Source organism: Pezoporus wallicus, unplaced genomic scaffold (genome assembly GCF_028554395.1).
Source record: "Pezoporus wallicus isolate ANWC-B61680 ecotype Strahan unplaced genomic scaffold, APGP_CSIRO_Pwel_v1 contig_736, whole genome shotgun sequence".
In the NCBI taxonomy this organism is placed as follows: domain Eukaryota; kingdom Metazoa; phylum Chordata; class Aves; order Psittaciformes; family Psittacidae; genus Pezoporus; species Pezoporus wallicus.
The window spans coordinates 3,615,080-3,642,256 of NW_026639744.1; the positions used below are offsets into that span (position 1 = coordinate 3,615,080).

The 27,177-nt window shown below is 44.4% G+C and overlaps 1 protein-coding gene across 2 annotated transcripts in view; it reads left to right on the plus strand.

Moving 5' to 3' along the window:
• Positions 1-27,177, plus strand: part of PRKG1 (protein kinase cGMP-dependent 1) — a 476,628-nt gene that overhangs the window by 16,442 nt on the left and 433,009 nt on the right. The window contains exon 1 of one of the 2 annotated variants that reach the window (XM_057415673.1): positions 18,117-18,995. The exons of the other annotated variant lie outside the window; for it this stretch is intronic. Within the exon in view, the coding sequence (XP_057271656.1) occupies positions 18,685-18,995 (311 nt within the window). The 5' untranslated portion in view covers positions 18,117-18,684. Of the gene's footprint in view, positions 1-18,116; positions 18,996-27,177 lie in introns of those variants that run through there. 2 annotated transcript variants of the gene reach the window in all.

Genomic DNA, 27,177 nt, shown 5'->3' on the forward strand with positions numbered 1-27,177 from the left:
ATCTTTTCATGGGAGATTGCTTGTGGCAGCTTCAGTCATAAGCTCATGCCTCTGGGGAAAGATGCTAGAAAAAAATGGGTTGAGCTAGTGTGAGTATTACAGATATGAAATTTCCTACTCCATAATGCCATATGTTTGGGGCCAGAAGAGCAAAAATGCGTGGGAAAGGGAAGTGGAAATGGTGTCACAGGTCAAAAGAAGCCAGTTTTATGGAAATTTTGATGCCCAATCAATCTCTTCTGAGTGTGTGCAGTTAAATCTATCCTAAAGCATCAGTGAAGATAACCAGCTGACTGCAGAGGCTATTTGCATCCAGAAGATGCTGAAACACCTGTGTCATGCCAACCCGGCTCTCTCCACTGCAGCTTATTAACAGCTTTTGCACTTTTTTGGTTGGGTTGACCCATAACTTCTACTTGCTAATACGATGCCAGAGAGCAGGTACAACTGATTTCCATCCTTTCACATTGGGCTGCTTGACTTCTGTTTTGGAGAGGCTTCTTTTTTATTCTCTTGATAAATATTAAGTAGCTAAAAATTAACTCTTTAAAAGGCTTTAATAAAATGTGAAAACATCAGGGAAAAAATTCACACGGATACACTGGCATTGGTGTACACTGAAATTATGTTATTTATCTCTTTCTTTGATCATTCTAACCCAAGCAACTGTGTGAAACAGTCCGTTTGAGCTGGGCTTCTCTCTGTGTTTTTTTTCTTTTCCTCTCCCCACAATGACTCTTCTGACCCTGTTGTGGGTCTGTGATTCATTAGGAACTGGAAGCAGCAGTTATTTGCGTGGGTGTTGGATTTACTTGTCATGCAATCATTTTCACATTGTGGGGCATAATATGGAGCTGATAAATTCCATACATCTGTATTCTGCACGTGTTTCTAGACTGAAAAGTATGTTGGCTGTTGGGCTGACAGCATTTGTAAATTCAGTTCGTAAATTCAACCTTGATTTGGAGAAAAGAGACTCTGCAGTTACATTTACATCCACTTTTGAGATGTTTTAGTGTGCTTGAATGGCAGAAGAATGAATTAAAGTTTCTTTCGTTTTCAGAAAAAAAAAAAGTCCAGTCATTGTTTAAAACTTTGAGAAAGCACCACGGTCCCTTGCAAACTGTTGAAAACAATTGCCCTAATTGCTCTGCCTAAAGTATTTGTTTCACATTTCAAGCCTGATTTTGTCTATCTTCAGGGTCCTGCTGTTAAATTCTGCCCTCGCTTTTGGCTGGATTAGCTGTCTGTTCTCACGCTTCTCCCGAGTGCTTTTCCAATGGTTACTCATCACTTCTAACCTCCCCTTTGCTGAGATAAAAAGCCCTGGAACTGCTCAATGAGCTTAAGTTTGTAAGTCAGACAGTTTATAGCAGCTTAATTACGTTACATTGCTGAGAATGCTTTTTCAACCCAGTTTGCAGGCAGCTTAATAAAACTTGCTAAGTTAATTTCATGAGATCTATTTTCCATAGAGCCAAATAGATTGGCATTCGTTATATTGACTTAATTTCTTCAGCAATTAAATTGAAAATCACACCTCCCAGAGGATGTCCAGGATTGATGTCAAGCTGACACAATTATCTGTGCAATTCTGTTTACCTGATAAAAGTCTTCATGGGCTGCTTGCTTTTCTCTGGCCTTCCAAAGTATTTTTCTCAGTATTTCAAAACTCGCTGAAGATCATCAGTGGAGAAAACTCAATGAGCCTTTCGTCCCTCCTTTTTGTTTTTTAATTTGAAAAGCCAGTGTATAAAGACCTGATCCACTCTGCCAATATTTTGGCTGTCCATAACACATGTCCCACTCTGTGTTTTAGCTGTTAAGATGCTGACCCCAACATCATTTTTTTTTAACCCAGGGATTTGCCCAGTAATAATATTTTGTCTTCCTAAGGCAACTATAACCATTGAGTTTCCCATCCCAATAATGTGACTTCCTGCCCCCTTCAATTAATGTGAATTAAGTGTAATTTGGCCAATTCTAGTGTTTATGGCCAGGCTGTGCTTTTGATGGGCAGGAGACTTTTCTTTCCAGCCCACAGTGTCTTAGCAAAGCTATTGTGACACTTCAATTTTATTAAATGGAGGTCCTTTCTTTTTCCCGTTATTTTAACACCTTTCCTCTTAGTCTAAGGTGCCCTTTCTCAAAACCAGATGTGGTCTTTCACCTGAATTGCCACAGCTCTCTTGCAACAGATGGACTTGGGATGGCTGAAGATAACTTCATTGCTGTAGAGATGGGGCTACTGCTGGTATATCCTATATAGCTGCCTACATGCTAACCCATATATATGTGTATACATAATATATATATAGCTGCTCCAAATACTAGCACATGCTATATAGGTCTTCAGGTATGTTATTTGCAGCTGCCATGTTGAGAACATGAGGATGGCTTTGAGCTCATGCGATTTCTTCTGCTGCTCTTCTCTCTGGTGATCCCATCACAAGTGTTTCTCTCCCAGCGGTTTTAAGTTTTTTTGAGGAAACAGCTGAGATGCTGTTTCAGTCTGTTTCTGGTTGTCTGAGTGTCTGTTGGCAGCAGAAGCTACTTGAGCCTAATTCCCCACTAATGAAACTATCTAGGTAATGATTTCCCAGTGTGGAGGAAACATTTTCCTCTAACATTATCTTGCTCTAGTCCTTAGACCCAAGCAAAGATAATGGGATAATTACAACCCAATTTCATGTGCTTAGACGTTGCCTTCATTACAGACAAATGTTCCTGAAGAAGTGAAATGTTATCCTATTACTGGCTGATCTTTAAAACCTTTAGGTGATCTTTCATTTTTGCCTTTACAAATATAGTTTCCACTCATATACATTCAAAGATGTATTCAGCATGAAGTAATTACTGTGTTTATCAGTGTGATAAAGCTGTCTTGGCATGCTAAAGTAAATGACAGTTTACTGATCTTTAACCAATAAAAGCATCCAGGAGCTTAAACACTTTTTTTTTTTTTTTTAAGTGTACTTCTCATTTAAGAGCACTGAAGGAAAATTCAGGCTTGAAATGAGAAAGGATGCAGGTTGGCTTGGTACTTGCATCACTGGCATCTCTGAAATAAGATAAGTACGATGTGGAGGATGTACTGCTAGTTCCCGCTCTGATGGATTTGCATTTTGATAAACAATGGGATAAGAAGAAATTCAGCACGGTTTACATGATACGTTGTTTGGTGGAGGTGAACTCCAGCCATGTTTCCTATGGACTTGTATTGCCTTCCCCATCAGAGAGGAGGTGAAGCTATCGGTTTGGCTGGAGAAGGATGGTGTATGGCCCCAAGGGAAAGGGCCCAGCAGCCCATCACTGATGGGAGATGTTAAGTGAAGAGAGTGTTTTCAGACTGCAAAGTATGCATGCTGTTTTAACAGGTAATTAAATGGCATATATTCATGTGGGTATTATTTATAGGGTTGGAGATTTGCAGCTACTGGCCTCATGAATTGTAACATCTCTTCAAAGTTACTGCAAAGCCACAATTGATAAACAGAAAGAGGAGTGTGAAATCCCTAACTTAAAGAATTCCAGTGACCAGAAGTATATGTGGAAAAGGGACAGTATTTCAGGTTGTGAAGAGCTTCAGAAGCTTATATCTAGTTGTAAAAATACCAAGTCTGAGCTGAAAGTAGTAGCTAAGCAGGAGCTTTCGTATTCAAACTGCAATATGCCTCAGTGTAATAAGTATCTGGCTTTGCAAGCAAATGAGAAAACCGAAGTTGTGTTTGAGTTGTGGTACCGCTGAGTGCCAAAAGATGAACAGAGAGCCTTGAATGATAGGATAGTGGGAAGAAAATGGTTGCCCTGTGCTCTCCATATTGTTAGCTTCCTGGGTGCACATGGACTCACCTTGAAATGGAGTCTCAGGTCTGAAAAATCTGGCCAAACAGTGGAAGAACTGGTAAAACTGGGTATTTGTCCTGGGTTTTTTTGCATAGCCAATCTCTTGCTAATTTTAAATCGTGTTTTAGCTCATATGAGTTAGGTAGAGTAGTTGGTAGTGCAAGGACTAAAAGGTTTGATATCACTGTGTGGGAGAACCAGGGATGGATTTGGTCTGTACAGACAGTTCATTTAAATCAGATTTAAGACTGGGGTAACATTGCTGAACAGGATCAGCCTATGGTAACAAAGAATATTAAAATCATAATGTGTTATCTCCCTTTAGTCATAAATCATATCACAAAGTTGATGATGGTCCCAAAATATCTGGTTTTCCAGCATATCCCCTGCCACTGTGATTATTTAATCCAGTGGGGAGGGGATGACACTTGTCTTACAACAGAGGAGAGGGGTTTGATGATGTGAGTGCTGTGATCAACCGCTCTCTGCATGCATGTGCAGAAAGGGTGACTGAATGACCACAGGATGGAAGCTGCTTAAGACTTTGGGTACCTTCCCCACTGTGATAGAAGATGGGAGCATTTTGAAACACCAGCTGAGGTTACCAGGCAGTCTTTTATTGCTGAAGATTTAACAGGAGGATTATTTCAGCGTTTTCTTCCATGTGATGGGAAATGTTTGATGACTAAGGCAAAGACAAACCCACGTCTTCTAGCTTTGACTTAAGGTTATGTGTCTGTCAAGACTGTGGTAAAGGAGGCAAAAGGCAGAGGATGACCCTTAGTTTAATGCTAGGGAGTGGTTAAAACAAAATCAAAAGATATGATGCTTCAGATGCTGAGGAATGGAGGGACGCCACTGCAGAGGGAAGAGCTGGAGGGCTGCACAGACCCCAGGAATTCCCTGGAATAAAAAAAACTCTTTCAGGTCTGCTTCCCCACCCTCTGCTCTCATAAAAGGACTCATAGACCAGAAGTCTTTAAACAGATGGTTTGAATAAGGTAAAGTACATAGCCAGTGGTGCCCTTGGGTACATTTGGGTAACCACACAACGCGCTGAGGAGCTTCACAAGATGCAACCGGAGGTTGCACTGGCGCAGGAAGACGAGGGGAGTTTGAAAGGCTGCACTGTTTGGACTCTGTTATTTTTGTTGGTTAAACCCTGGGGAAGGATTCCTGGGTGAAAGCTGCCAAATCCCCCAAAACAACTGTTAGGTGGGGAGAAGTGTCTCCTGTATGCTGGCACATGTGGCTTGGCTGCGCAAAATATTTTCCTGTCAGCATAGCTCTTTGAAGCAGCTGTAACCTCCTCCACACCAGCAACGGCAGTGGGTGACCCTGAGATGGAGAGCAAGAGGGAAGATTAAATATAAATATTCTGCCTAAATATACGCAAATATGTTTAGGCAGAATAAAAAAAAGGCTGGTTTGGGGCTTTTATAACTTAAATCTCAGCTGTGGTAGTGGTGGGCACCTCAGAGCTCACTGATGGAGCAGGGGAGAAGGTGGCCTGAGGTGGTACTGCTAACCTTGAGATGTATGTGATCTATCACTTTGCTAGGGATTTTTTTCTTATGGTTATTTGCCCTTTGTGTTCAAAATAGGGGTCTCATATTTTTTTTAATTTGGATATACCTTCCAGTTCTTGTAACACCTTTCCCTGCTAGTCTAAAAATGCCATTTAACACTGAGCACTTCATCTACATTATAGTGTCTATATAATTAAAATTTCCCTTACTATTTGTTTTTTTCCATAAGCTAAACAAATCAAGTCCTTTCTGTCCTTGATATTTTTCTCAGCTCTGTGGTGTTTGCTTGCCTTCTTCAACACCCTCTCCAGCTGTGCAGTATCCTTTCCTGCATGGGGAGTATTAGCACTCTGAGAAAGCAGCTCAGCCTCAGCCACCAGTAGGTACATGCCCTTCTTGTTCTCTGGTTGTTACTTCTTCATTTAGTTAGTCGTTTTCTACTTACACATTGGTCATAACTTCACCCTCTGGGTTTGGATGGAAACAGCTCTTCATTGAGGGCCCTACTGAAGCACAGGATGGAGGTGGAGAGGTTCTGACCAGCAGGAGATCACCTTGGCTTTTTTGGCATCTTGTAGAAGGCAGCCAGTGGGATGGGCACAGATAAAGCTGTGGGTGGGTGATGTTCAGCATATCTCCCCTCCCCCCCCACCTTTTTGGATGTTCTGATGACCATTTTGTCATCCACCTGTATGGTCTTTCTCTAGCTAGAAACCAACACTGTGATTACTGGAAGAGAAAATTATTGGAAAGTTTAATGGGGGAAGAATGTGTGCTGACTTGCAGTCTTGTCCTTTAAAATGTGTTATATTGACTAGCCAAAACAAAAAAGGTGCAGCAGGGAGATGCGTTTTTCAGTTTCCTTTGAACTCACTGGCACTGTCTATAAATCAAGTGCCAAATATAGGGAGATTCAATGCATGATGCTTTTTGGTGGCTAAATGCAACCCTTCCCATTTCTCTTCTGTAATCCCCAGGATAGAGCAGGGATGAGCTGGCCTTTGTTGGGGCACTTGGCTTGGTCTGCCAAGTCTAATAACTGGCATTGGCTCTGAGCAACTCCTTTGAAAGTGCTGTAGGGTATAAATAATTAATAGCTGTTAAATTATTCAAGCTGGAAATACAGTATATGAATTTAGCAAGCTGACCAGGATACAAATAAGTAATTATGTTAATTAACCCATGCAGCTAGCAGGAGCTGCAATTAGTTAAACAACAAAAAAAAAGTTTTTTAGGCTGCTCTCTGTTTTTAGGAACAAAAATGACCCAAAAATATATAGGAATAAATTGGAGCTACAGTTAAAAAATATGGGTTAAAAGGTGTGATTTGAATGATCAACAGAAAACTGCATTCAAATTAAACCTGATTTATGTCCATTGTACTCATTACCCAAATGCTTTGTCTGTATTGCTCTCCTGGTTGGATGAATAACACCTAGCCTCAGGGAAACAGGTCTTGTTTCCAGAAACTTGGAACTGGTTGTGTTGTATACAGATAATTGATTTCCACTGTAAGCCTTCATATGGAAATATACACTCTCTTGGCTCTTCCTACTTATAAGTGGGTATATTCAGATTTGTTTCCCTTTTTGTGTGGTTTTTATTTTCCCCAAAGGCATCATGCTGAAAACGTCTATAACCCCTTATTCACATGAAGAGGAATCTGCCATCCTTATTCCTTGAAGGACATTTCAGCAAGTCTGTTTGGGTCTAAAGGAAAGTATCTCACAGGATTCCCATTTTCCTTCTGCTCCTGTCTTGTTAATAAGCATTCCTTTTCACTGTGAAAGTAATTCTTAGCTATTTCTGATTTTTGATCTTGCTTCCAACCTCATTATCTGGGTTAATAAAAGGTTTTACCTCTCTCTACAAGCTGGGACATGCTTTAACTTATTCTCAGACCTTGGGCTGACCTTGCTTTGCCATCAAAGAATTGGGTACTGTACCATTTCAGCCTAAGGTTACATTTATTTCCCTGAATCTCCTCATATCTTTGGGTATGATTTTCCTTTTAAAAATACTATTTACCTTACCTCATGAGTGTGCCCTACAAAGATATATAGAAGCTTGGGGGGGGGGGGGGTGTGAGTTTTTAAATCTTTCATTCTAGGAGGTCTTCTGTATTGACTCTTTCCCCATAATTTAGACCTCGATACTCAGCATTTGCTGTTCTGCTGCTCAGTCAATAACAATTGCATCTGGAAATTGCATTAATGTATCTTAAATAAGAGTTTGTGAAGTTTAACTTTATCTGTGTATCTGAGGAGTTTGTGAAGATTTAGGAGGGTTTTTTTGAGGTGATGGATTAATTGCAATTGCAGTGATATATGTTTATATGTATGGTGGCATTAGCATGAGCTATTTTAATTTAATTGACTTTTCTGAGAATTTATGAAGGAATATAAATAGAAAGTAAAAAGATTCAGTCTCCTGAAAATCGAATAGTTTAAAATCTAAAGAAATTAGACTAAGTTAGACAAGAATTAGACAGGTGAAGTTCCCAACAACTGGAAAAAGGGTAATATAACCCTCATTTTCAAGAAGGGGAAAATGGATGACCCAGGGAACTACAGACCAGTCAGTCTCACCTCTGTGCCTGGCAAAATCTTGGAGCAGATTCTCCTGGAAGGCACGCTAAGGCACATGAAAAACAACAAGGTGCTTGGTGACAGCCAGCATGGCTTCACTAAGGGGAAATCCTGCCTGACCAATTTGGTGGCCTTCTATGATGGGGCTACAGAACTGATGGACAGGAGTAGAGCAGTTGATGTCATCTACCTGGACTTGAGCAAAGCATTTGACACTGTCCCACATGACATCCTTGTCTCTAAATTGGACAGACATCAGTTTGATAGGTGGAGCACTCGGTGGATAAAGAACTGGCTGGATGGCCGCACACAAAGAGTTGTGGTCAATGGCTCAATGTCCAGCTGGAGACCAGTAACGAGTGGTGTCCCTCAGGGATCGGTGTCGGGACCGGTCTTGTTCAACATCTTTGTCGCTGACATGGACAGTGGGATTGAGTGTGCCCACAGCAAGTTTGCCGATGACACCAAGCTGTGTGGTTCGGTTGATACCCTGGAGGGAAGGAATGCCATCCAGAGGGACCTTGACACACTTGTGAGGTGGGCTGATGCCAACCTCATGAAGTTTAACCATGCCGAGTGCAAGGTCCTACACCTGGGTCAGAGCAATCCCAGGCACAGCTACAGGTTGGGCAGAGAAGAGATTCAGAGCAGCCCTGCAGAGAAGGACTTGGGGGTGTTGGTCCATGAGAAACTTAACACGAGCCAGCTTCAGTGTGCGCTTGCAGCCTGGAAAACCAACTGTATCAGAAGGAGTGTGACCAGCAGGTAGAAAGAAGCGATCCTGCCCCTCTACTCTGCTCTTGTGAGACCTCACCTGGAGTATTGTGTGCAGTTCTGGTGTCCTCAACATAAAAAGGACATGGAACTGTTGGAACAAGTCCAGAGAAGGGCCATGAGGATGATCAGGGGACTGGAGCACCTCCTGTATGAAGACAGGCTGAGAAAGTTGGGGCTGTTCAGCCTGGAGAAGAGAAGGCTGCGTGGAGACCTCAGAGCAGCCTTCCAGTACCTGAAAGGCACTGGGAGGGACTCTTCATTAGGGACTGTAGTGACAGGACAAGGGGTAATGGGTTAAGACTTAAACAGGGGAAGTTTAGATCAGATATAAGGAAGAAGTTCTTTACTGTAAGGGTGATGAGGCACTGGAATGGGTTGCCCAGGGAGGCTGTGAATGCTACATCCCTGGTGGTGTTCAAGGCAAGGTTGGACAGAGCCTTGGGTGACATGGTTTAGTGTGAGGTGTCCCTGCCCATGGCAGGGGGGTTGGAACTGGATGATCTGAAGGTCCTTTCCAACCCTAAGTATTCTATGATTCTATAAATGCAGAATTGTGTTATATAGAGAAAATGATGTGTCTTCCTTTTTCACATCAGTTATTCAATTTGTCGTTAGTACTAAAAGAAACATACTTTTAGATTGTTGTATCCTGACTTTTATGTACATGCTTGGAGTTGTTTCATGTTATCATAGTGGCAACATATACTGGGTGTTGAGCCAAAAGCAAGAAACTGTGCAAACCAATGATATAATGTCTATTACTGAATCAAATAATTGATGAAAACTTTCAACAAATCAATCTATCTTTTGTGTCTTTCTAGGGGGAACACATACAGGTGTGGTAAAGAAAACCCACCTGATATGTGACGTCTAGCCTGCTGGGACTTGCAGGTAGAGTTATTAGATCTCTGAAATAATTTATTTATCAAGTAAACTGACTATTAAGAAGAAAGAAGGCTGTGAGTTTGACTACTGTAAGGGACATACTGAGAGACAGTACAATGGTTTTATAAATACTCAGTCTTATATAAATATGTCCCTTAATATGCCACTTCTTTAGAACTGTAGGAGCTAACTCGAGAAAAACTTATTAATCCTACTCTTTTGCTGAGAAATAAGCTATATTAATATATGAGTGGGAACAAAACTGAGCTTGAGCAATACTCTTGACGCCCATGGTGTGTCTTCTCTTTTTTTTTTAAGTGAATGCATATTTTTGTTTATTTATTGCCTTTTGGTTGAGTGTTTTGTTCGGTTTGGGTTGGGATTGTTTTTTCGTTTTTAATGTTGTGGTGATGTTGTGGTGATGTTGGTTAAACAAGTATTTGGTGTGAAGGTTTGCAACTGAGCAGATCCAACTGGGAGAGCAGGACAGTAGAGGGCGGCATTACTCCTTGTGTTTTGCGTTTTCTCCTTCTAAAAGAAATGAGAACTAAAAAGCAGGGGAAAAAGGAAAGAATGTGGAGAATGTTGTGCTTGCCAGAGCTGCAGGCCATGTAAGGGAACAGAGCTGGGCCAAACACCCACTGCGTAGGGAAGTGGCACACAGTGCTTCATGCTACGTCATGCCCAAATCATGAGCTGAAAACAGTTGCTTTGCTGAAAGTCGTGGCTTTTAAACAAAAACGGAAAACAGTGGGTTTAAAATCCCAACCGACAAACAAATTGAATTTTGTGTATCTGTAAAGGAGCAGGGGGATTTTTGAAGCGGGTTGTGAATTTGCACTTTTGTTCCAGAGAACAGAAGTATAAAATACACATTGCCTTCCTGTCTGCCACAATGCAGGCTTTTATGCTGTGTACCAGTATCGATTATTCCTATTCTAACAACATGAGGGCCTTTCACAGCACATCAGCTGCTTTGAAGATGAGTTTGCACGATATGAGCTTTGTATGAGGTGAGCTTGGTGTATATGGATTGCATAAACAAGGGTATGAAGAAATTGCCCTCTTGTTTGGGCCAAGCTGCTCAAGCAAAAGCCTAGACGATAAAGCTTCAGCAGAAACAGTTCTTGCAGAGAACTAGCCTATGAAAGGTCAATACCAACCTAGAAATGTTTCTTTTTAGAGCACGGAGATCCAAAGTGCATGTTGCACTCCTGCACCTTACCCAGTGGCTTAGCTGCTGATTTGAAGCAGAAATTGTGCAGAAAGGTGAGAATAAAAGTGCTGCCCATTCCCTAATTCACCCAGCACAGCAGGGCAGTCAGTTGAAAGATGTTGGCGATGCTTAGGAAATCAGGCGAACACCAGCCTCTAATGCTCTGATGAGTAGAGCAATTGTTTCAAGCAAACACCGACAAAGAACAAACTGTGAGCATAAATATTTTTACACACTCAGAGTGCCCAAGTTGATGAACTTTCCCCAAGCATGAATATGAAATAGCTGTAGAAGTCAGTGGAGCATTGTAAAACCTTTGCGAAACCTGATGTGAAGCCCTGTTTGCAGACTGTGCTTGAATGATTCATGGATATTTCCTTCATACCTTGATGAGCTGGGTCCTCTGTGGGGTGCAGTCATTTATTCTGAGCCTTAAAACATGATGGGGCTCAACTCTTGAGTACAAACCTTTTCTGGAAATGTTTTCTGCAAGGAAGTGTTTAGTGTTACTAGAATTGTGGACGTAAACACTTGTTGATACTTGAATGAAAGCTTGGCACTTCAGTGAAATATCTGTAGTTGCTCAGGACATGCAGATGTCAAAGACTTCAGAGTAAATTCTAACACAGATCTGTTCCTAAAAAGGAAGACAGCTTTCAGTGCCACTTACTTATCTTTAAGACACACCAGAGTGTTTCCCAGGCATGTAAACCAAAGCGTAAAATCTATGGTTCATGCTTATTGTTATAAACCCCTGAAACATTTAAATAATGTTTTTAATAAGCAGGGGAATTAATTTAATTACACAAAGACACAGTGCACTTCTCAATGCATTCATCATAAAATAATGGTAACTCACTGGTTATTTTCGTATCAGTGGTAGCAGAATATGTTTTTATTTCTAATCAAATTTCAGATATAAATGAATTGTGTTGAAGGTTGGGTAAATCAGCCCAACAGGCCAAGGTAGTTGCACTGCTGGCAAGTAGAGATGAGAAGCACTGCAGGGTCCAAAAGGGCAATGAGATGAGAGTACCTGGAACTGCACTCAGGGCTGGCAAGTGGTTTTCACTGTTAAACCAGGTGGTGAAGTTAAGAATAGCATCAAGCAGTTTCAAAATCAGGCTGCAGAAATGAGCTGTTATCAATTAAAATAATTTGAGGGGAAAACAAGTCTTTCACTGTTTGTACCTTCCTGAGTACTTTGCTTTCCACCTCTTGCAACCAGAGAACCATGACTAAAATAATCAGCAAACTGCAGAAGGTGATTGAGGTTGGAGAAAGGAAAAGATGTAACTGCATAGTAACAGCTGAAGAATTTAGCCGTGTTTGGGTTACGTTTTAAAAGTATACCATGAAGAATTGCAGGTTGGCTCAGAAGACAAACCTCACTTTTGGTCAATGCAAGTTTTTACCAGCATACTTCCAATACTGATGCAAGAACCACTACTCCGAATTGTGCCTCTAGAAGCTGTTGTTGTCTGCTGGAGTCCCACACAAAGACAAATGAAGAAATGATCTAGCATGGAGAAGGTTAGTAGGAACAGGCAAATTCAGAACAATGGCAGAAAGCTGGGATTTCACCGCAGGTGTCCTGACAGCCTGTTGAGTTCCTGATGGCCCGGACCATGTAACATGGTAAGGTCAGATCTATATTCTGCCCACATGTCTTTCCTAAGCAACACAATACAAAGGTGATACTCAGCACGTGTTAGTCAGCTGTAGGGTTTATGTTTGTGTCAATGGGTTTGTAAGGGTCTTGTCTCTGAAAAGTGAGGTTTGGAGAACTTTTGGTATAAAATTGCATGTTGATCATTCAATGACTGAATGACATTGCCAAGCTTGGTTAGCAATAGGATGTTATCTCTGTTGTGTGGTCAGACGGGGATGGTTTCGACCTCAGACAGTAACCGCACACCATTTGGCGTGTGGGTTGAGTGATGGATGAGTTACTGATCTCTCCCATACCTTCACTGCGACACTGAGATGTCACACAGCAGGAGGAGGAATGTATATTTAATAGTGAAGTTAAAAGGGTCACTGATCATGAGCCGTTCCAAGCGGTTAAACGCTAGTTGATGAGTACAAGGAAAATAACCTGGCTATCCTGGCCATCTCTGCAAAAATCAGATCCAGCATGTGGGTCCCATCATTCTTCAAGAATTTCAGCTTCCCCCAGTGTCAGAGAAATGTGTGTGAGAGCTAGAATGAATCTGTTTTTCCAACAATGTCAACTGAGTTGAGGTTTTCTACAAACTTCACCTCCCTTATATCCTGTATCTCTTGACTACATCTGCTTCCTTACATTGAGTTTAATTGGTCCCTGAGTTCATTTGCTGGTAGCTTAAGGCTGAAAGCAGAAGCAAACTGCATTTTCAGGGCTCTCCTTGTCTAAATGTTGCTTTCACTCTACATATTCAGTGCCCTGGGACTGCTGAGAAAAGCAGGGGCATAGTCAGTGTCTAATTGTAGTAACTGCAAAACAGCAGTAAGTATTTATGTTGGCAGTTTTCAGAACAAGTTGCTGCTTAACATGAGCCTAAAGAGACTTCTTAAGGCAACTGAATCATTTTGAAGCAGCTTCTGGCTTAATCCAGCCCACGGGAAGACATGTCTAAGCTCTGCCTGACATTGCTGGGCAGTCTAACCCTTTCTGGAAGGTTGTAAAAATCAGCTGGTCACTTGAGCTGTGCATGGACAAGAGGAATCAGGATCAGGAACTGTGGTTCCCATGCCTGGAGATCTGCTGCTATTTGCAGCTCTTACCTGGGTGTGCACAGAAAATGTGTTTGCTCTTTCCTGGAGGAAGCGCAACACCAGAGATTTCATGTAGGCTGAGGTTATGAGAAGATCCTACCAGTAAGCCTGTAGCATCCCTTTTTACTCCCTAGGTACTCATGAGAAGCTGAACTAGCACTGTGTGAGTGGATGCAGAGACCCACTGCTACCACTAACATCTTACGGGGTGAGCTGTTGAAAATCCAACATTCCATGCGATCACAGGAGAAAAAGCCTGGCTAAAGTATGGCAGATGCTTTACAAAAGGCAAAGGGTCTGTAATTTCTGTAAACTACAGAAACTTCTGTATTCTGGGAATGTGAAACTTCAATCTGAATCTGACACATGCATCTGCACATGAGGGGGACCAGGGCTTGAAATCACCATGTTACATGGATAATTCTGTGCTATTATGTACTCATAAAGTCTCATTATTTTGCCTTCCACGATGTAAACATTTCATTTTGTGCTATGTAAGCCCCTAATATGATATAAAATGTTAGGCATCTTACCAATTGTAGTACAGCACACTAGTATTTTTTTCTTGTCTCTACAGTGAGCATTTTTTGGTACTGTAAATATGTCCTCAGCTATTTATATTTTTTTTCCTCAGTGCACTCTCTCCAAATGATCCTCATCCTGGGAGGATTTCCTAGGGCGCAGACTGGAGTGGCTGCATGCTCTTCACAAGACCTTCTCCACATTTCTTATTGATAATAGAAAGACTCTCCATGCTTCAGGAAAATCCTCAAGATAATCCAGTTAAGCACTCCAGAATCAATGGGGCTTAAAAGACAGCACTCACTGCAAGAGTGCCCAACCCTAGATATTCCCATTCTTTCAGTGGGGAAGAACAAATAGGTTTCAGCTCTCATTTCAGTCCAGAAAGGACCAAAATAAGGAGGAATATTCAATGTAATGAGAAATAGGGCTGAAGCACTTCCCAGATATTGCCAATTCCTGATCCTTGGTCTTGGCAGGGCTGCTTTGACAAAGGACTTCCAGCATCATTCCCAGTCCTTGGGTGCTAAATTATTTTCCAGCTGTACTGTACAAATCTGTAGGGCACCATGGCCCCAGAATGAGCTCCCAGAGGCACTCTGTTTGGGACAAAAGGCAAAAAGAATGGCCAGATGTGCCCTAGGAAGGAGCCAGATGTTTTCGTGTATCAGTAGGTGGCATTTCTTCCTTTGCCTCAGGGACTGGCGTGAATTTTGTGGGTGGTGGAATGGTGGAATAGCAGATAGTATCCCACAGACGAGACGTGGTGACTTCTTAGGGGTGAACTGCGACTCAAGTTGTTTATAACAGGCTTTTTGCAAGAGTTCAGCTCACGTATATGCTGCTTTCCTCTACATCTTCCTGTATTTTTAGTCCTTCCTTCTTTACATAGGAATATGCACACAGGGAACGCATTTGGCTGTGCAAATGGCTGTGCGCCAGTGGTGGGTAAAGTCCTGTAGGTCATATACCCTTCAAAATCTGCACTAAGCCCTGATAAGCAGAGAAATATATTGCAAAATCCAAGCAGTTCAAGTTTCAATCCTAGGCTCATCTGCTCCTGTAGATATTTTGGGAAAGAAGTAGATTGGAATGGATTAGGCAGGGGCAAAAAAAAGTGCTAGCAGGAAGAGGAAAATGTTTATGTATGTACTTGGTGATGAAACTCCAGCTTCTCTAACCATGCTGTCATGGTTGGCTGTAGTAAGGTGACATTTGCCTGTCAGTAATCCCACTTGCTACCTGAGCTTTGACTGGTGAGACCAGGGAAATGTCTGCAGAATAGAGAGCTCTCAAATATGTTTTTAGCTTGAAGATGGTATTGAGTGGGTGCATTTGGTGACAGATGATCCTTGAAAGGTTTAGAAGCAAAAGATATTAAAATGTAGGAGCCGTGCAGAGAGGAAATATTGTGAGTACATCAGAGCCTGTTTGAAAAGAAGGAACATCCCGGTTTTGTACGATTACCATCAGCAGCCACAGTGCACGTTTTCGGGGGGGAGGCAGAGGATGCTGTCTGCAGATGCTTCCTGCCTACTTGACATCCAGGCAGAGTATTACAGGGGCCAGATCAGAAAAGTTTTAGAACTACTGTAGCCAAAGGCTCTCTTAAGAAACTGCAAGCAGCTTCGCCCCATCCTCCCGAAACCAAGGCAGTTGGTGCATTCCTGCCATTCTTCACCCTAAAGCTGATTCTTTCCATTCGCTGGATCAAGAAGACAAAGCAGCTGCTCAGAGAGTCTGAGATGTTTTTATTGGAAACTCTAAGTTGAAAGGAATGAGATGAGAGGATTTACTTTTATCAGAGTGGGTCAGTACTCTGGGATCCAGGCTGGGATCCTAGTACCAGCCGGTACTAGGAAATCCTTAAGTATGAACCACAGGGAGGAGATCTGCACTCGCCCAACGGTTGCTTTGGGAGAGCAGTGAACAGCCGAAAATAGGCACCTGCTGGCTGTCTTCCTGTGACAGAATTTGGCTTTCAAGTTGTGTAAGTCCTTTGAGCTGCTTTGGCCTCATCCTTAAATCAGGGAAGACCAGCCTTAGACTTGATGACTGCTGGTTACCGTCCCAAATCTGAAACTGAGCCATAAAAATCTCTCTTTAGACCTTGTAGGTCTTATGAGAATCTTCTTCCCACCTGTAAATGAATATTTTCTTTAGCTATTAGCTGGTAAATTCCTTGCCAGTTTTATTTCCCATAATTTCTCATGGTTTTCTCTGGATCCTTTCTTTTCTAGGTACTGTTGTCTCAGTGCCAGGCTGTGCACCTCTAATAAAAAACAAGTAATGTGACTTTACTGCCTGCCATTGAGAAATTATGTACAAGGTTTGCTCCAGGGCTGTTACTTTTCTGAAGCATGGTGGGCTTCAGTTAGCTGTATCACTGTCTCCCTCATCCAGAAGTTGGTATCACTGCTGCAGGGAGGAAAACAATAAAACTTAAAGCATGTTGGCCAAATGCTATTAAAATATTTTATTTATGATTGATTTCTAGTTTGTAGGTAGCAGGATTGCATCTATTTAAAGCCAGTTGTCTTTAAAATGGAAATGTTCAGAAGATATTTGGTACTTTTGTTCCTAGCAAGTTACGCAAGATTGAAACGGAGGGAATACACAGTAAAAAATGCTGTCTGAACTTAAAGTGTGTTGGCAACCTGTGAAAACAACCGGGACTTTGCTTTTGTGCCTGGCACATCTGTATCAAGGGACTGGAAACTGAAGCACTTTGCATAACCTGATTTTTTTTTTTTTTTTTCACACGCATCTCAACAAGCACAGGAAGTATCAAATACCTTCAAGAACCTGCAAAGCTTCATGTGTATGAACATAGGCCAGGTCCTTTCAAACAACAGTGTTGAAAAGGGAGCAGTTGTAATTCCTCATCCACGGTTTTGGTGTTTTTTTTTTTTAAATTGATTTTATAAAGACCAGCTGCAGGTTGAAAGCTGGAACTTTGGACTCAGCCAAGCACCAGAATGTAACAATTAAAAAACCCCAGCAACCCAACCGAAAAAGCTCAATCCTATAAATAAGGTCTCTGTCTGGATTTCTCTCATTTCCAGCTACTGCCCGAATGCGTGATCTAGTCATGCTCCTAACAGCAGATATAAACACATAGGTACCACTCACCTCCAAAGAATGTATCCATGGCTGCATCCTACCTCTCTTATCTCCAAATCAGACTCCTAGAGACGGAACTGAAGCAGCTGCTTCTGCTGCCCTGAAAGCATCCAAGTGCCTGGCTGGGCTTTGGGGGGGAAGGGGGAGTTACCCCTGACTCCTCCAGACTGTGCAATCTTATCAGGAAACCCCCAAACCAGCTATTTCCTTGCCCACAGATCCCTCTTCTGCCCTTGAGGGCCAAGCCCAGGAGCTGCATTGTTAGAGTATACATCGCTGTCCCTTCTGCGCCTGGCAAATGCAGGCAAGACAAAGAAAAAAACAGAGCCATTTGGCACCGAGGGCTCAGCCGATTCAGCTCATTTATTTTATTTTGTTATTTTTGTGCTGCAGACCCATGGGCTGTATCACATAGGTAGAATCGGTGTGCAGCGGTTTGTCAGCATGCAGAAAATCCTAGTGCATGAAGCGTCACACTGGGAAAATCCTGTTGTGTTTGGTATAGCAGAAACTAGCTTATGCTTTTATGTGGGTATATGGGCTAAACAGAAAGTCAGTCTATTTCCCATATTTTCAGTTAGGGTGGTTTTAGTGCTCTAAGACCCATATGCCCTGCCTCCAGGCGTTTCCATTGTAGGCATACTTGACCGATATTCACATTAAAATCTGGGTTTTTGGAGCCGAAAGCTTGCTGAGGCTGAGGAGGAATCATGCCAGGCAGTGGCTTGTGCTTTCACTCAGAGAAGACCACAAAAATTGGCTACTTAAGAAAAACAAAGTAAACTGGAGACAAGCCGACCAAGTTCTGTAGGTAAAAAGTAGCACCTTTGACTGGAGCAGAGGATGGGAAGGGAGAGAACCAGGGGACACCCCTGAAGCGGGACGGAGAGGGCAGGTTTGTGCAGCCATTTCCCAGGGTTTGGACCTGCCTGATGGCCTCTTCCTGCAAAAGGACGGGAGGGCAGGGCTCGGCACAGGCTCCCGGCGGCGGAGCTGTTCTCGGCCAGCCCCCTTCCCGCATCCCCCGCCGGGCGACCCCGCGGGCCGGCGGCGAGGGGTTGTGGGCGGTGCGGGGGGGCGGCGGGGCCGGGAAGGAGGGAGCGGGGAGTGCATGTGCATCCTCGCAGCCGCCCCTGCCTCTCTTCCCGCCGCCTTCCCTCCTTCCCTCCCCCTCCGTGAGTGTGTCTCCCGCTCCCTCTCCAGCCTAGCCTGACGCAGGCGGATCGAAATCGCCCCTAACAACCCGGCTGCGGAGCGCGGTGCCGGCGGAGGGGGTCCGGCTGCGGCGGGGCCCCGGCGGGCAGCGGGGCCGCGCCGGGCCGGGCCGGGCCGGGCCGGAGGGGGTGGCGGAGGTGAAGTTGGCCCAAGTGCAGGGAGGCGGCGGGCGGCCCGGAGGGGAAAGTTGCCGGGAGAGGAGAAGGGCGAGCGAGGCGGCAGGACCATGGGCACTTTGCGGGATTTACAGTACGCGCTGCAGGAAAAGATCGAGGAGCTGCGGCAGCGGGATGCGCTCATCGACGAGCTGGAGCTGGAGTTAGACCAGAAGGACGAACTGATCCAGAAGCTGCAGAACGAGCTGGACAAGTACCGCTCCGTGATCCGGCCCGCCACCCAACAGGCGCAGCAGCAGAGCGCCGGCACCTTGCAGGGGGAACAGAGGACCAAGCGGCAGGCGATCTCGGCCGAGCCCACCGCCTTTGACATCCAGGATCTCAGCCACGTCACCCTCCCTTTCTACCCCAAGAGCCCACAGTAAGCAGGGGGGTTACCCCGGGTACCCATCACCCAGGGGGAGCGGAACCCTCCGTCCTTCGCCTCGCCACGCGCCGCGCTCAGCTCCCCTCACTCCATTCTCCCCTGGCCGCCTGCGAGGCGGCCGGCGGATACCCCCGTCCTCGCTGCCGCCGACCGCCGGGAAGAGACGGAGGGGTGGTGGGAGGGAGGTAGGGGGAGGTGCAGAACGCCGAAGCGCAGCCGCCCTGGATGCCGTTTGCCCCCGCACCCTTCGGGGTGGGAAAGTTGAGGGTTCTGGGCTCGGGGTGATGTGCTACAGGAGCGAACCCGAAGGTGCGGGGAGAACCGCGCTCTTGTCGGACTCGGCCAACCCCCCATCCCGCTAGGGGAGGCACGGCGGCGAGTTTGGGCAAGGGCAGTCAGTGGTCGGGGTAGTTTCTGCTGCAGGCTTTCGAACCGGCGCGCATCGTGGTCTCGGGGGCTTTACCGCTGCGGAAGGGAGCGGGAGAAACGCAGAGGTCTCTCCCCTCCGGAAAGGAGCGGCGTCCTGCAGGCAGAGAGTCACAGGGCAGGGAAACTTGGAACCCGGCGGGGTGCGCTGCCCGGGTCTCCAGTAACCTTCCCACTGTGCTGTAGCGTCCCTTGTCCCGTGGGTGTCTGTGTTTTGGGGGATGGGGAAAGGCAGGCAAGTGACAAGGGCTCGTTGCAACGTCCTGGTCCGGTGGAGCGTGTGCCGGCGGGGGAAGGTGGGGGGGGGGTGGAGAGGCGGCGGGAAGGGAAAGTTACGGACAACCTCAGCTCACAGCACGCCTGGGAGATGCTCTGCCCTGGTTTCACACTTGCTGCAGATTAGGCAAATTATAGCGATTTAATAGAGAAAACACAGACCTCCCAGGAGCGGGATCACCCACTTCTCCCCTCCCTCCCCCCGCGTATCCTTTCCTATCTAATAAATCGCAGTGTATTTGGTTCAGCGCTCCTTAAGGGGAGAAAAAAAAAAAAAGAGAGAGAAAGAGGTTATCTGCCGCTAAAGAGCCAGGCTGCATGTGCAAGCACAGTGGAGGGCGGCCCAGCGCTCCCTTCCCCTGCCTGTCTGCCGTGCCGTGTCCCCCGCCTGGCGGCAATCGGGGCCCGGCCTCCCCATCGCCGCTGCCAGTCGGTGGGCAAATCCACCTCCCCTTTGCAGCTGACATCTTCCTCGCTGAATTAAAAGGGAGCCGTGGGTCGAGGAGGATGGCTGGAGCCATCCTAGTAGTTGGGGTTGTTCTTGTTTTGGGTGGGCTTTCGGATGCAAGTCACCCCCAGCCACTTGTTAAGGCACATGGTAGACGGGGCACTCGGTCTCCCGATTCTGCGTCTCTTCAGTGAGGCCCCTCTGTAGCCCCATGGGGAACTTCACCAGCCCCACATGGGTCCGGGTGTACTCCCGGGCTGAGGCGGTGGTGGTGCGCATGGCGCAGGTGCTGCAGACGCGGTGGGGCAGCAGCGAGGGGTGATGCCCAGGTACTGCCCACTGGGGATGTCAGCGCAGGAGCTGTCTGTTTCCCCTGTTGGTTACGGGCTGTGGTCGAGCGGTACCGCTGGCCCTGCCCTGCCCGTGTAGCTTCGGCTCTTCCCGCTGCCATGGCGGGACACCGCCGTCTCCTGGCAACCGCCGCGCCGGGGCAGCCCGCCCAGGGAGGGCGGCAGCCGTGGGACGGCCCTGCCGCCGCCGCGGGATCCTCGGCCGGGTTGGGCCGCCGTGTGGCCGGCCTGCCTGCCCGGCTCCCAGTTCCTGCCGCCGTTCATCCACAGATGTTTTGCCCTTTTAAGGCGAACGGCCGCAGCTCCGAATTCAACAGGGCAGTGGGGAGAAACTGGTGGTTAAAAACCCATCCCGTACGAAACCTCAGAGCAAACAAAAACCACCGCAAGAAGGGGAGGCCAGGCTTTGTCAGGCCTTGCGAGGCACAGCCTACCCACATACGGCCAGTGGGCTGAGGCGCGGGCCGGAGAGTAGGTGTGTGAAAGCCATGGTGTCTTTTAGACATCTAAGGTTGGATGGGGTGGCCCAGAAGCATCATTTCCTTGGTTGAAGTGTAGCACAGAGTATCACATCCAAAAATACTGTTTTTTGCTGTCAGGGACAGGCAGGTGTTTGCCCCTTGGTGGCCTCAAAGTGTGTGACTTGAGCTCCCCAGAGCTCAAGGAAGCACTTCAGGTTTCAGCAGAACAAGCCCGGAGCCTCTGATGTGTATGGTAAAACATGTGGGAAGCCTGACAAAACCTTGAAGTAACATTTTCTAACTTGAACTTTTAATTGCTCATTGTATAAATGCCTTGCTGTAGTCTCATGTGGGGTGTAACACACAGCACCTGCCTGACTATTTCATATCGGTCATGGTTAATACTCCAGTACTCTTTACAGTATTTAAGTCAACTTGCAGGGTCAGATCTTGATCAGTGAGGTGGAAAAGGTACTTGTTAATGGCTTCGGGAGTGCAAGTTGCTTTGGGAAGCATTCGCTGTTCTGCTTCAGCCTTCATGTTATGGTGACTAGAAGCCCTGCCGCTCAAGGGTGGACACCCGCTGAGGTGATGTGATATCCTCTGGAGATAGATGGTCATCTCAGCTGCTTGCCTAAATCTGTAACTGCACTGATAAGCAGTTGTAATTTGAGCATCTCAGTGGAAAGGAAGATAAGGCTACATAAATAAAGGAAAATGTGAGCCATGTATTTTGCTTACCTCTAGTTCTCATGTTTAAAAGATAATCCATATGACCTGCTGTCATGGTTTAAACACAGTCAGGCAACTCGTTCACTCACTCCCCCCCTTCTTTTCCTCCCCCTACTCCCGGAGGGACGGAGAGGAGAATCGAAAGGAATGCAACTCCCACGGGTTGAGATCAGAACAGTTTAGTAACTAAGGTATAACACAGATCACTACTGCTACCACCAATGATAATAATGATAGAGGAAATAACAAGGGAAGAGAATACAACATCTCACTATCAGCTGACCGATAACTCGCCCCCTCAGCCCGACCAAGCTCTGACCAATACCTACTCCAACCCCACAGTCCCAGCCCTTCCGGCTAACTCCCATTTACATCCTGGGCATGACGTGCTGTGGTATGGAATACCTCTTTGGCTAGCTTGGGTCAGGTGTCCTGTCTCTGCTTCCTCCCGGCTTCCCCTCCTCCCTGGCAGAGCATGAGGCTCACAAAGTCCTTGGCCAAACCAAAACATCATTGTTATCAGCTCTGTTCCCAGGCTGAAAGTCAAAACACTGCACTGCACCAGCTACCAAGAAGGAGAAAAATGGCTGCTACTGCTGAACCCAGGACACCTGCTCTGTTAGTCGTGGATGTACCTGGAGTCTGAGTGAGGAAGCACAAGTGGTCTAGTTTATTTGGGATCATTAATACACAAATTTTGATTTTTCTTATGCTTTCCTACGTGTGGCTGCAAACATTGCTTACACAGTGCCTGTGAGTGGTTGAGGGAGGGTCTTTGTCTTGATTAAATGAATATGACACAATCTTGATGCCATTTTGATGTTCAAGATAATAATTTGTGGGAAGGACCTGAAAGCAAACAGAAACTACCAAAATATGCAAAGAAGGTTGACTTTTTTTGCTGTGTTCAAGTCTCAGTGACTCTTGAAACTATGGTATCTAACATTTCCAGCATTATAACCAGAACAGGAGCACCAAGAGGATGCACAGGAAATCTTCAGTTGTTTGGTATCCTGTAGGTTTTTTTTTCAGTTAGGTGGTGCTAGGTCCGTCCCCCTGATCTGGTGGACCACCTAAAGTGGTTGGATATTGGTGGGATCAGTAGTAGTAGAAAGTTCGTTAGAAATGAGGAGCAGTGATCATGATGGTCATTGTACACTTGTGATACCTGTGGGTCTGACTCTGTGGGGAAGTGTCTATGGAAACTGCAGTGATACCAGCTAGCAGATTCTGGGTTATAAAATGGTTAAACTCTGAATGGCTTTCAAACATGAAAGTAAATTTAATTGCCTCATATAGAAAAATACCATTAAATGTCCTGCAAGATCTTACCTTGCAAACAGCCCACACCTTTTAAGAAGCATATAGTCTTAAAAATACCTGTTTCAGGGTGTTAAAGAATTTTAGCTACTGTTGCAGGGTTGGGCTTATTTTGCCTCTCTCCTGTTTTTTTTTTTTGTTTTTTTAATGTGAAATGGACTGTGTGGGTTCACATGAGGAATTTATAGCTAAAATCAGTGGAGGGACATATCCTGTCATTTTCGTCCAAGTCACAAGACCAGTGAGAGAATGCTGGCTTTATCACTCTTCCTATTCAAGTAACTAGAAGCCAGTTGCCCCAAAAGAAGTGGCTTTTTCTTTATCCCCTCAAAGGAAATAACTTGCAAGAAGTAACTGGAATAAGTGAGCACAAACTGAAGAAAGCTGGGTGGTTTTCCATGGTAGAAAAATGCAGTGACAAATCCTTATCTCCTCTTCATCTTTTAAAATTGCTGCTCTGTTTTTCCACACCTTTGACCTCTCACAGGGTATATCCTGGCTGCTAACAGCCTGTCAGCATGAAAAGAATACTGTGAGACCAGATTCATACCAACTGTTGTTCCAGTTAAGATTTTCCAGATCTGCAAACTAAAGAATAGCCTTTTTAACTAGGAAGCTGTAACTCTTGTCGCTTTGCTTTCGTTGTTTTGTACTTGCCATGGGAAAATACCCAGGACTTTAATTTTAAAAGGCTGTTTCATTTGGTGATTGGCAACAGCTGTATGCTTATTCTGAAGACTATGTAATCAGCATATTCTGTTTTCCAGAAGGGAAAAGAAAAAAAATGTAGAAGCAGAATGTAAAACAAAGTGAGAGCTTGTGAGCCTCAGGAAATGTATAGGGCCTGATCTTCTCTTGTCAGAGGTTGTGTATGCCTTGTCATTAACTGAGATAAGGGCAAAATGCTGTGTCATTTATAGAAAATGTTGAATAAGATGAAGAATGACTTGTTTTTGTGAGTTAACAGACTTAGGATGAATTGAATGTAAAGCTGGGGAATCTGCCAATATTCCAGAGATTTGGTTTTGGGGGGGGAGGAGCTGCCTGTGAGTTGTATTTAGGAGTTCTGTTTAAAAAGAATTAAAAAAGCCCAACAAACACTTGGTTGCGTAGCCTTAGGAAAAGTACAACATACATACAAGAGATTTAACAAAATCCTTTCAATGGCCAAATTGGTTCTTTGAAGGCGAATGTGCATGTCTTCTGTGGATTAAGGGCATATTTTTAAGTAATTGTAATAGTAAGAAAATCCCCAGAAATATTTGAAAAGCATTTCATATTTAGAGTGTCTGCATAAAATTATCTGCTGGTATCTGTAAGTGGTATAAATGCTGTAGTACCCAGGAGCCATTCATTAATTAAAACGCTCAAACTATAGTTCTAAAAAACCCCAACCAACCAAAAACTCAACCTCTTTCTTAAACCCCATGCTTTCCTCTTTCTGAAATACTTTGGAGGATGCTTGCAACATAATTTAACCACAAGAAAAGGTTGGTTGAGGTGATTGAGGGACCTGTGATCAGGAACTGAGACACGCCTGCAGTGATTGCTTCCTGCAGTGTGGGACAGGAGCTGTGAAATCAGATGAGGGATGGTGGCCTCTTTAATCGTGTTACTTTCTGATTTTGGTGTTGTGCTGCAGAAAACATAACATGAAAAGCAGTCAGCAGCAATGGATGTAGTTGTGCAACCTTAATTTTTCTTTTTTTCAGTATCAAGATGTAATTTGGTATGACTTGTCCAGTGACCAATTAAAATGTATTTATCATTTGTTTGAGAGTAATTAACTGCTGTGGTTGCTTTTATGTGCTATGAGATAAAGCTTTGATCCATCTGAATGTAGTTTAACATTGTTCTGAAAAAGAATTTTTGTGCCTGCAAAAATCTGCTAGTGCTTGATTAAATGACATCTATTAATATCTGTTTTTTTTTTTTTTCCAGTATGCAGGATCTAGGGGGTTAGGACTTTTGGGTTAGGACTTTACTGGTATGTGTTGAGTGGTGATGGGACGTGCCTACCAATATGAGATGTGGCCAAGAGCATTGCCTTGTGGAATAATCTCCCTTAGGCCCTTGCTGAATCATAGAATCATAGAATCGTTAGGGTTGGAAAGGACCTTAAGATCAGCTTTCCACTCATCTTTGAGGCTGTCAAGGGGACAGATTGACTTTTCTCTTGCCTTTCTATCAGTGTGGTGCCCTAACACCCTATTGCAGTTTTCCTGTTTCGCTTCAGATGCCTGATTTGCACGGACAAGCTCTTGAGTGCTGTGAAGGACAGCCTGCTCATGTAGCAAGTGCTGTTGAATCTAGGTATATGGGACTTGTTGCTTAGCTGTCAGCCCAGGCCTGAATTTATCTCGAAGGCTGGGCAAGGCAGCTTGGCAGAGTTGCCTTGTGAGCAGTCTCCTCTCGAATTCCCAATACCCACCTTGCTCTGCTTCTGTTTGCACAGCAGGTGCTGAGTGCAGAGCCTCCTTGCACTGTACGGGGATGAGGTTTTATTGTGAAGAATGATACATTTCCTGACAGAAGTTTTAACGGGCAGCATGTCAAGCATAGTGGTGAATGCAAGTCAGTCAAATGTTATTTAACACTGTTTTGACAGGTCTGGCTTGGCAGTGGAGGTGGTGTTGGATGGGGCTTTCTTCTATGCAAGAGGCACACGTGTGACTCACACCTCGGAGTCAGTGCTGCTTAATGCCTTGTGAAGTGGCAAGCGTGAGACTGTTGATAGCTTAGTTTTTTTTGTATAATGCAGCCTTCAGAGGTTTTGGTTACTAGCAGTGGTAAGGAATAACTGTATAGTATTTAGTTATTATGCAGAAGACTTTACTGGCATGCAGTGTTTTGGGTCATCTGTGAAGTATGCTTGTTTAATCAGGTAATGTTTATGCTGAACGTAACTCAAAGGACCAGAGGCGTTTTATTCAAAGGAAAGTAAACAATTCAGTGGACAAAGCTGTTAAAGCCACATATTTATTTTAGCATTTTCTGTCTGATTCTTGCTTTGATGAGTGATGGCAAGATTAAACTTTGTTGCAGTTTCCATTTAGTTCTGCTCAGTAGCAATAAGCAACGCATACTTCTGAATTTTTGCTGCTTTTTGATATTTGTTTTAGCAGAATAGCATAAATACACAATGTTTTAAAGCAAACTAGTTCTGTTCAGAAACAATACTAAAATCTTTGTGGTGGTTATATGCAAAACAAAACTATTCATCAAGTACAGTAGTTTTAAATGAGCTAGCACCACATAAATGAAGGAAGGCTGTCATTAACATAGAAACTTTTTTTTTAGTTGTAATACATCTCCATAAATTAATTTTCTACATAGTTAACCTCTTGCCCTCTTATCTGTATTATTGAGTGAATGCTATAGGTAGATAAAGTACATCAGCAGAAAATGAGGTCCCAGACCATGGACACAGATGCCTTCACTCCAGACTTTCTGTGAAAATAGTTCTGAGCTGTAGCATCCTGTGTTCCCAAATACGTGTCTTACTTGTCTGAAATGAATAACCCCCCATCGCACCAGATCAGAGTGCTCATACTGAGCAAAAATGTACGTAGTAGCACAAAATTCAGGCTAGCCAGCTGCTTGCAGCATGCAGACTCACTGGGAAGGCAAGTGAATTCCATGACTTTACTAAACATTGTCTTACTGAACACCAGGTGCAAAACATGAGTCAAGGGGAAAAAATTACCCCTTCAGAGAGTTAAAAACCCCACATTGTCTTGATATGTACCTCTTTATTTGGTTATCCTGCTTGGCATAGATATTGTGGGATGCTAAGATTTCAGAAGTCCTTGAGTATGAACCTCACCTTGAGGGAAGTGGTACTGGAAGGCTGTACTTTTTGAACTGGAGATGGTGGCATAAATGCCACTTACTTTCATAAATGCCTGTGCTGCTGGTATGTATTCTCTTTCTCATGATGACAAAATATTTGCATTTATAGTAGGCTAAAGGATAAATACTTGTATAAACGTTTTCCATGTGCTGTTTTGCCATTTCGAGGGGGTACATGCAGGCAGAGAAGTCCCTGACATTCATGGTTTGTGTTTTAGTTTTGAACTGCTGATAGAACAGGGAAAACTAAAAGTATTTGCTACATTAAACTCTAAATCAACGCAAATAATTCCTTTCTTTTTCTCTCAGCA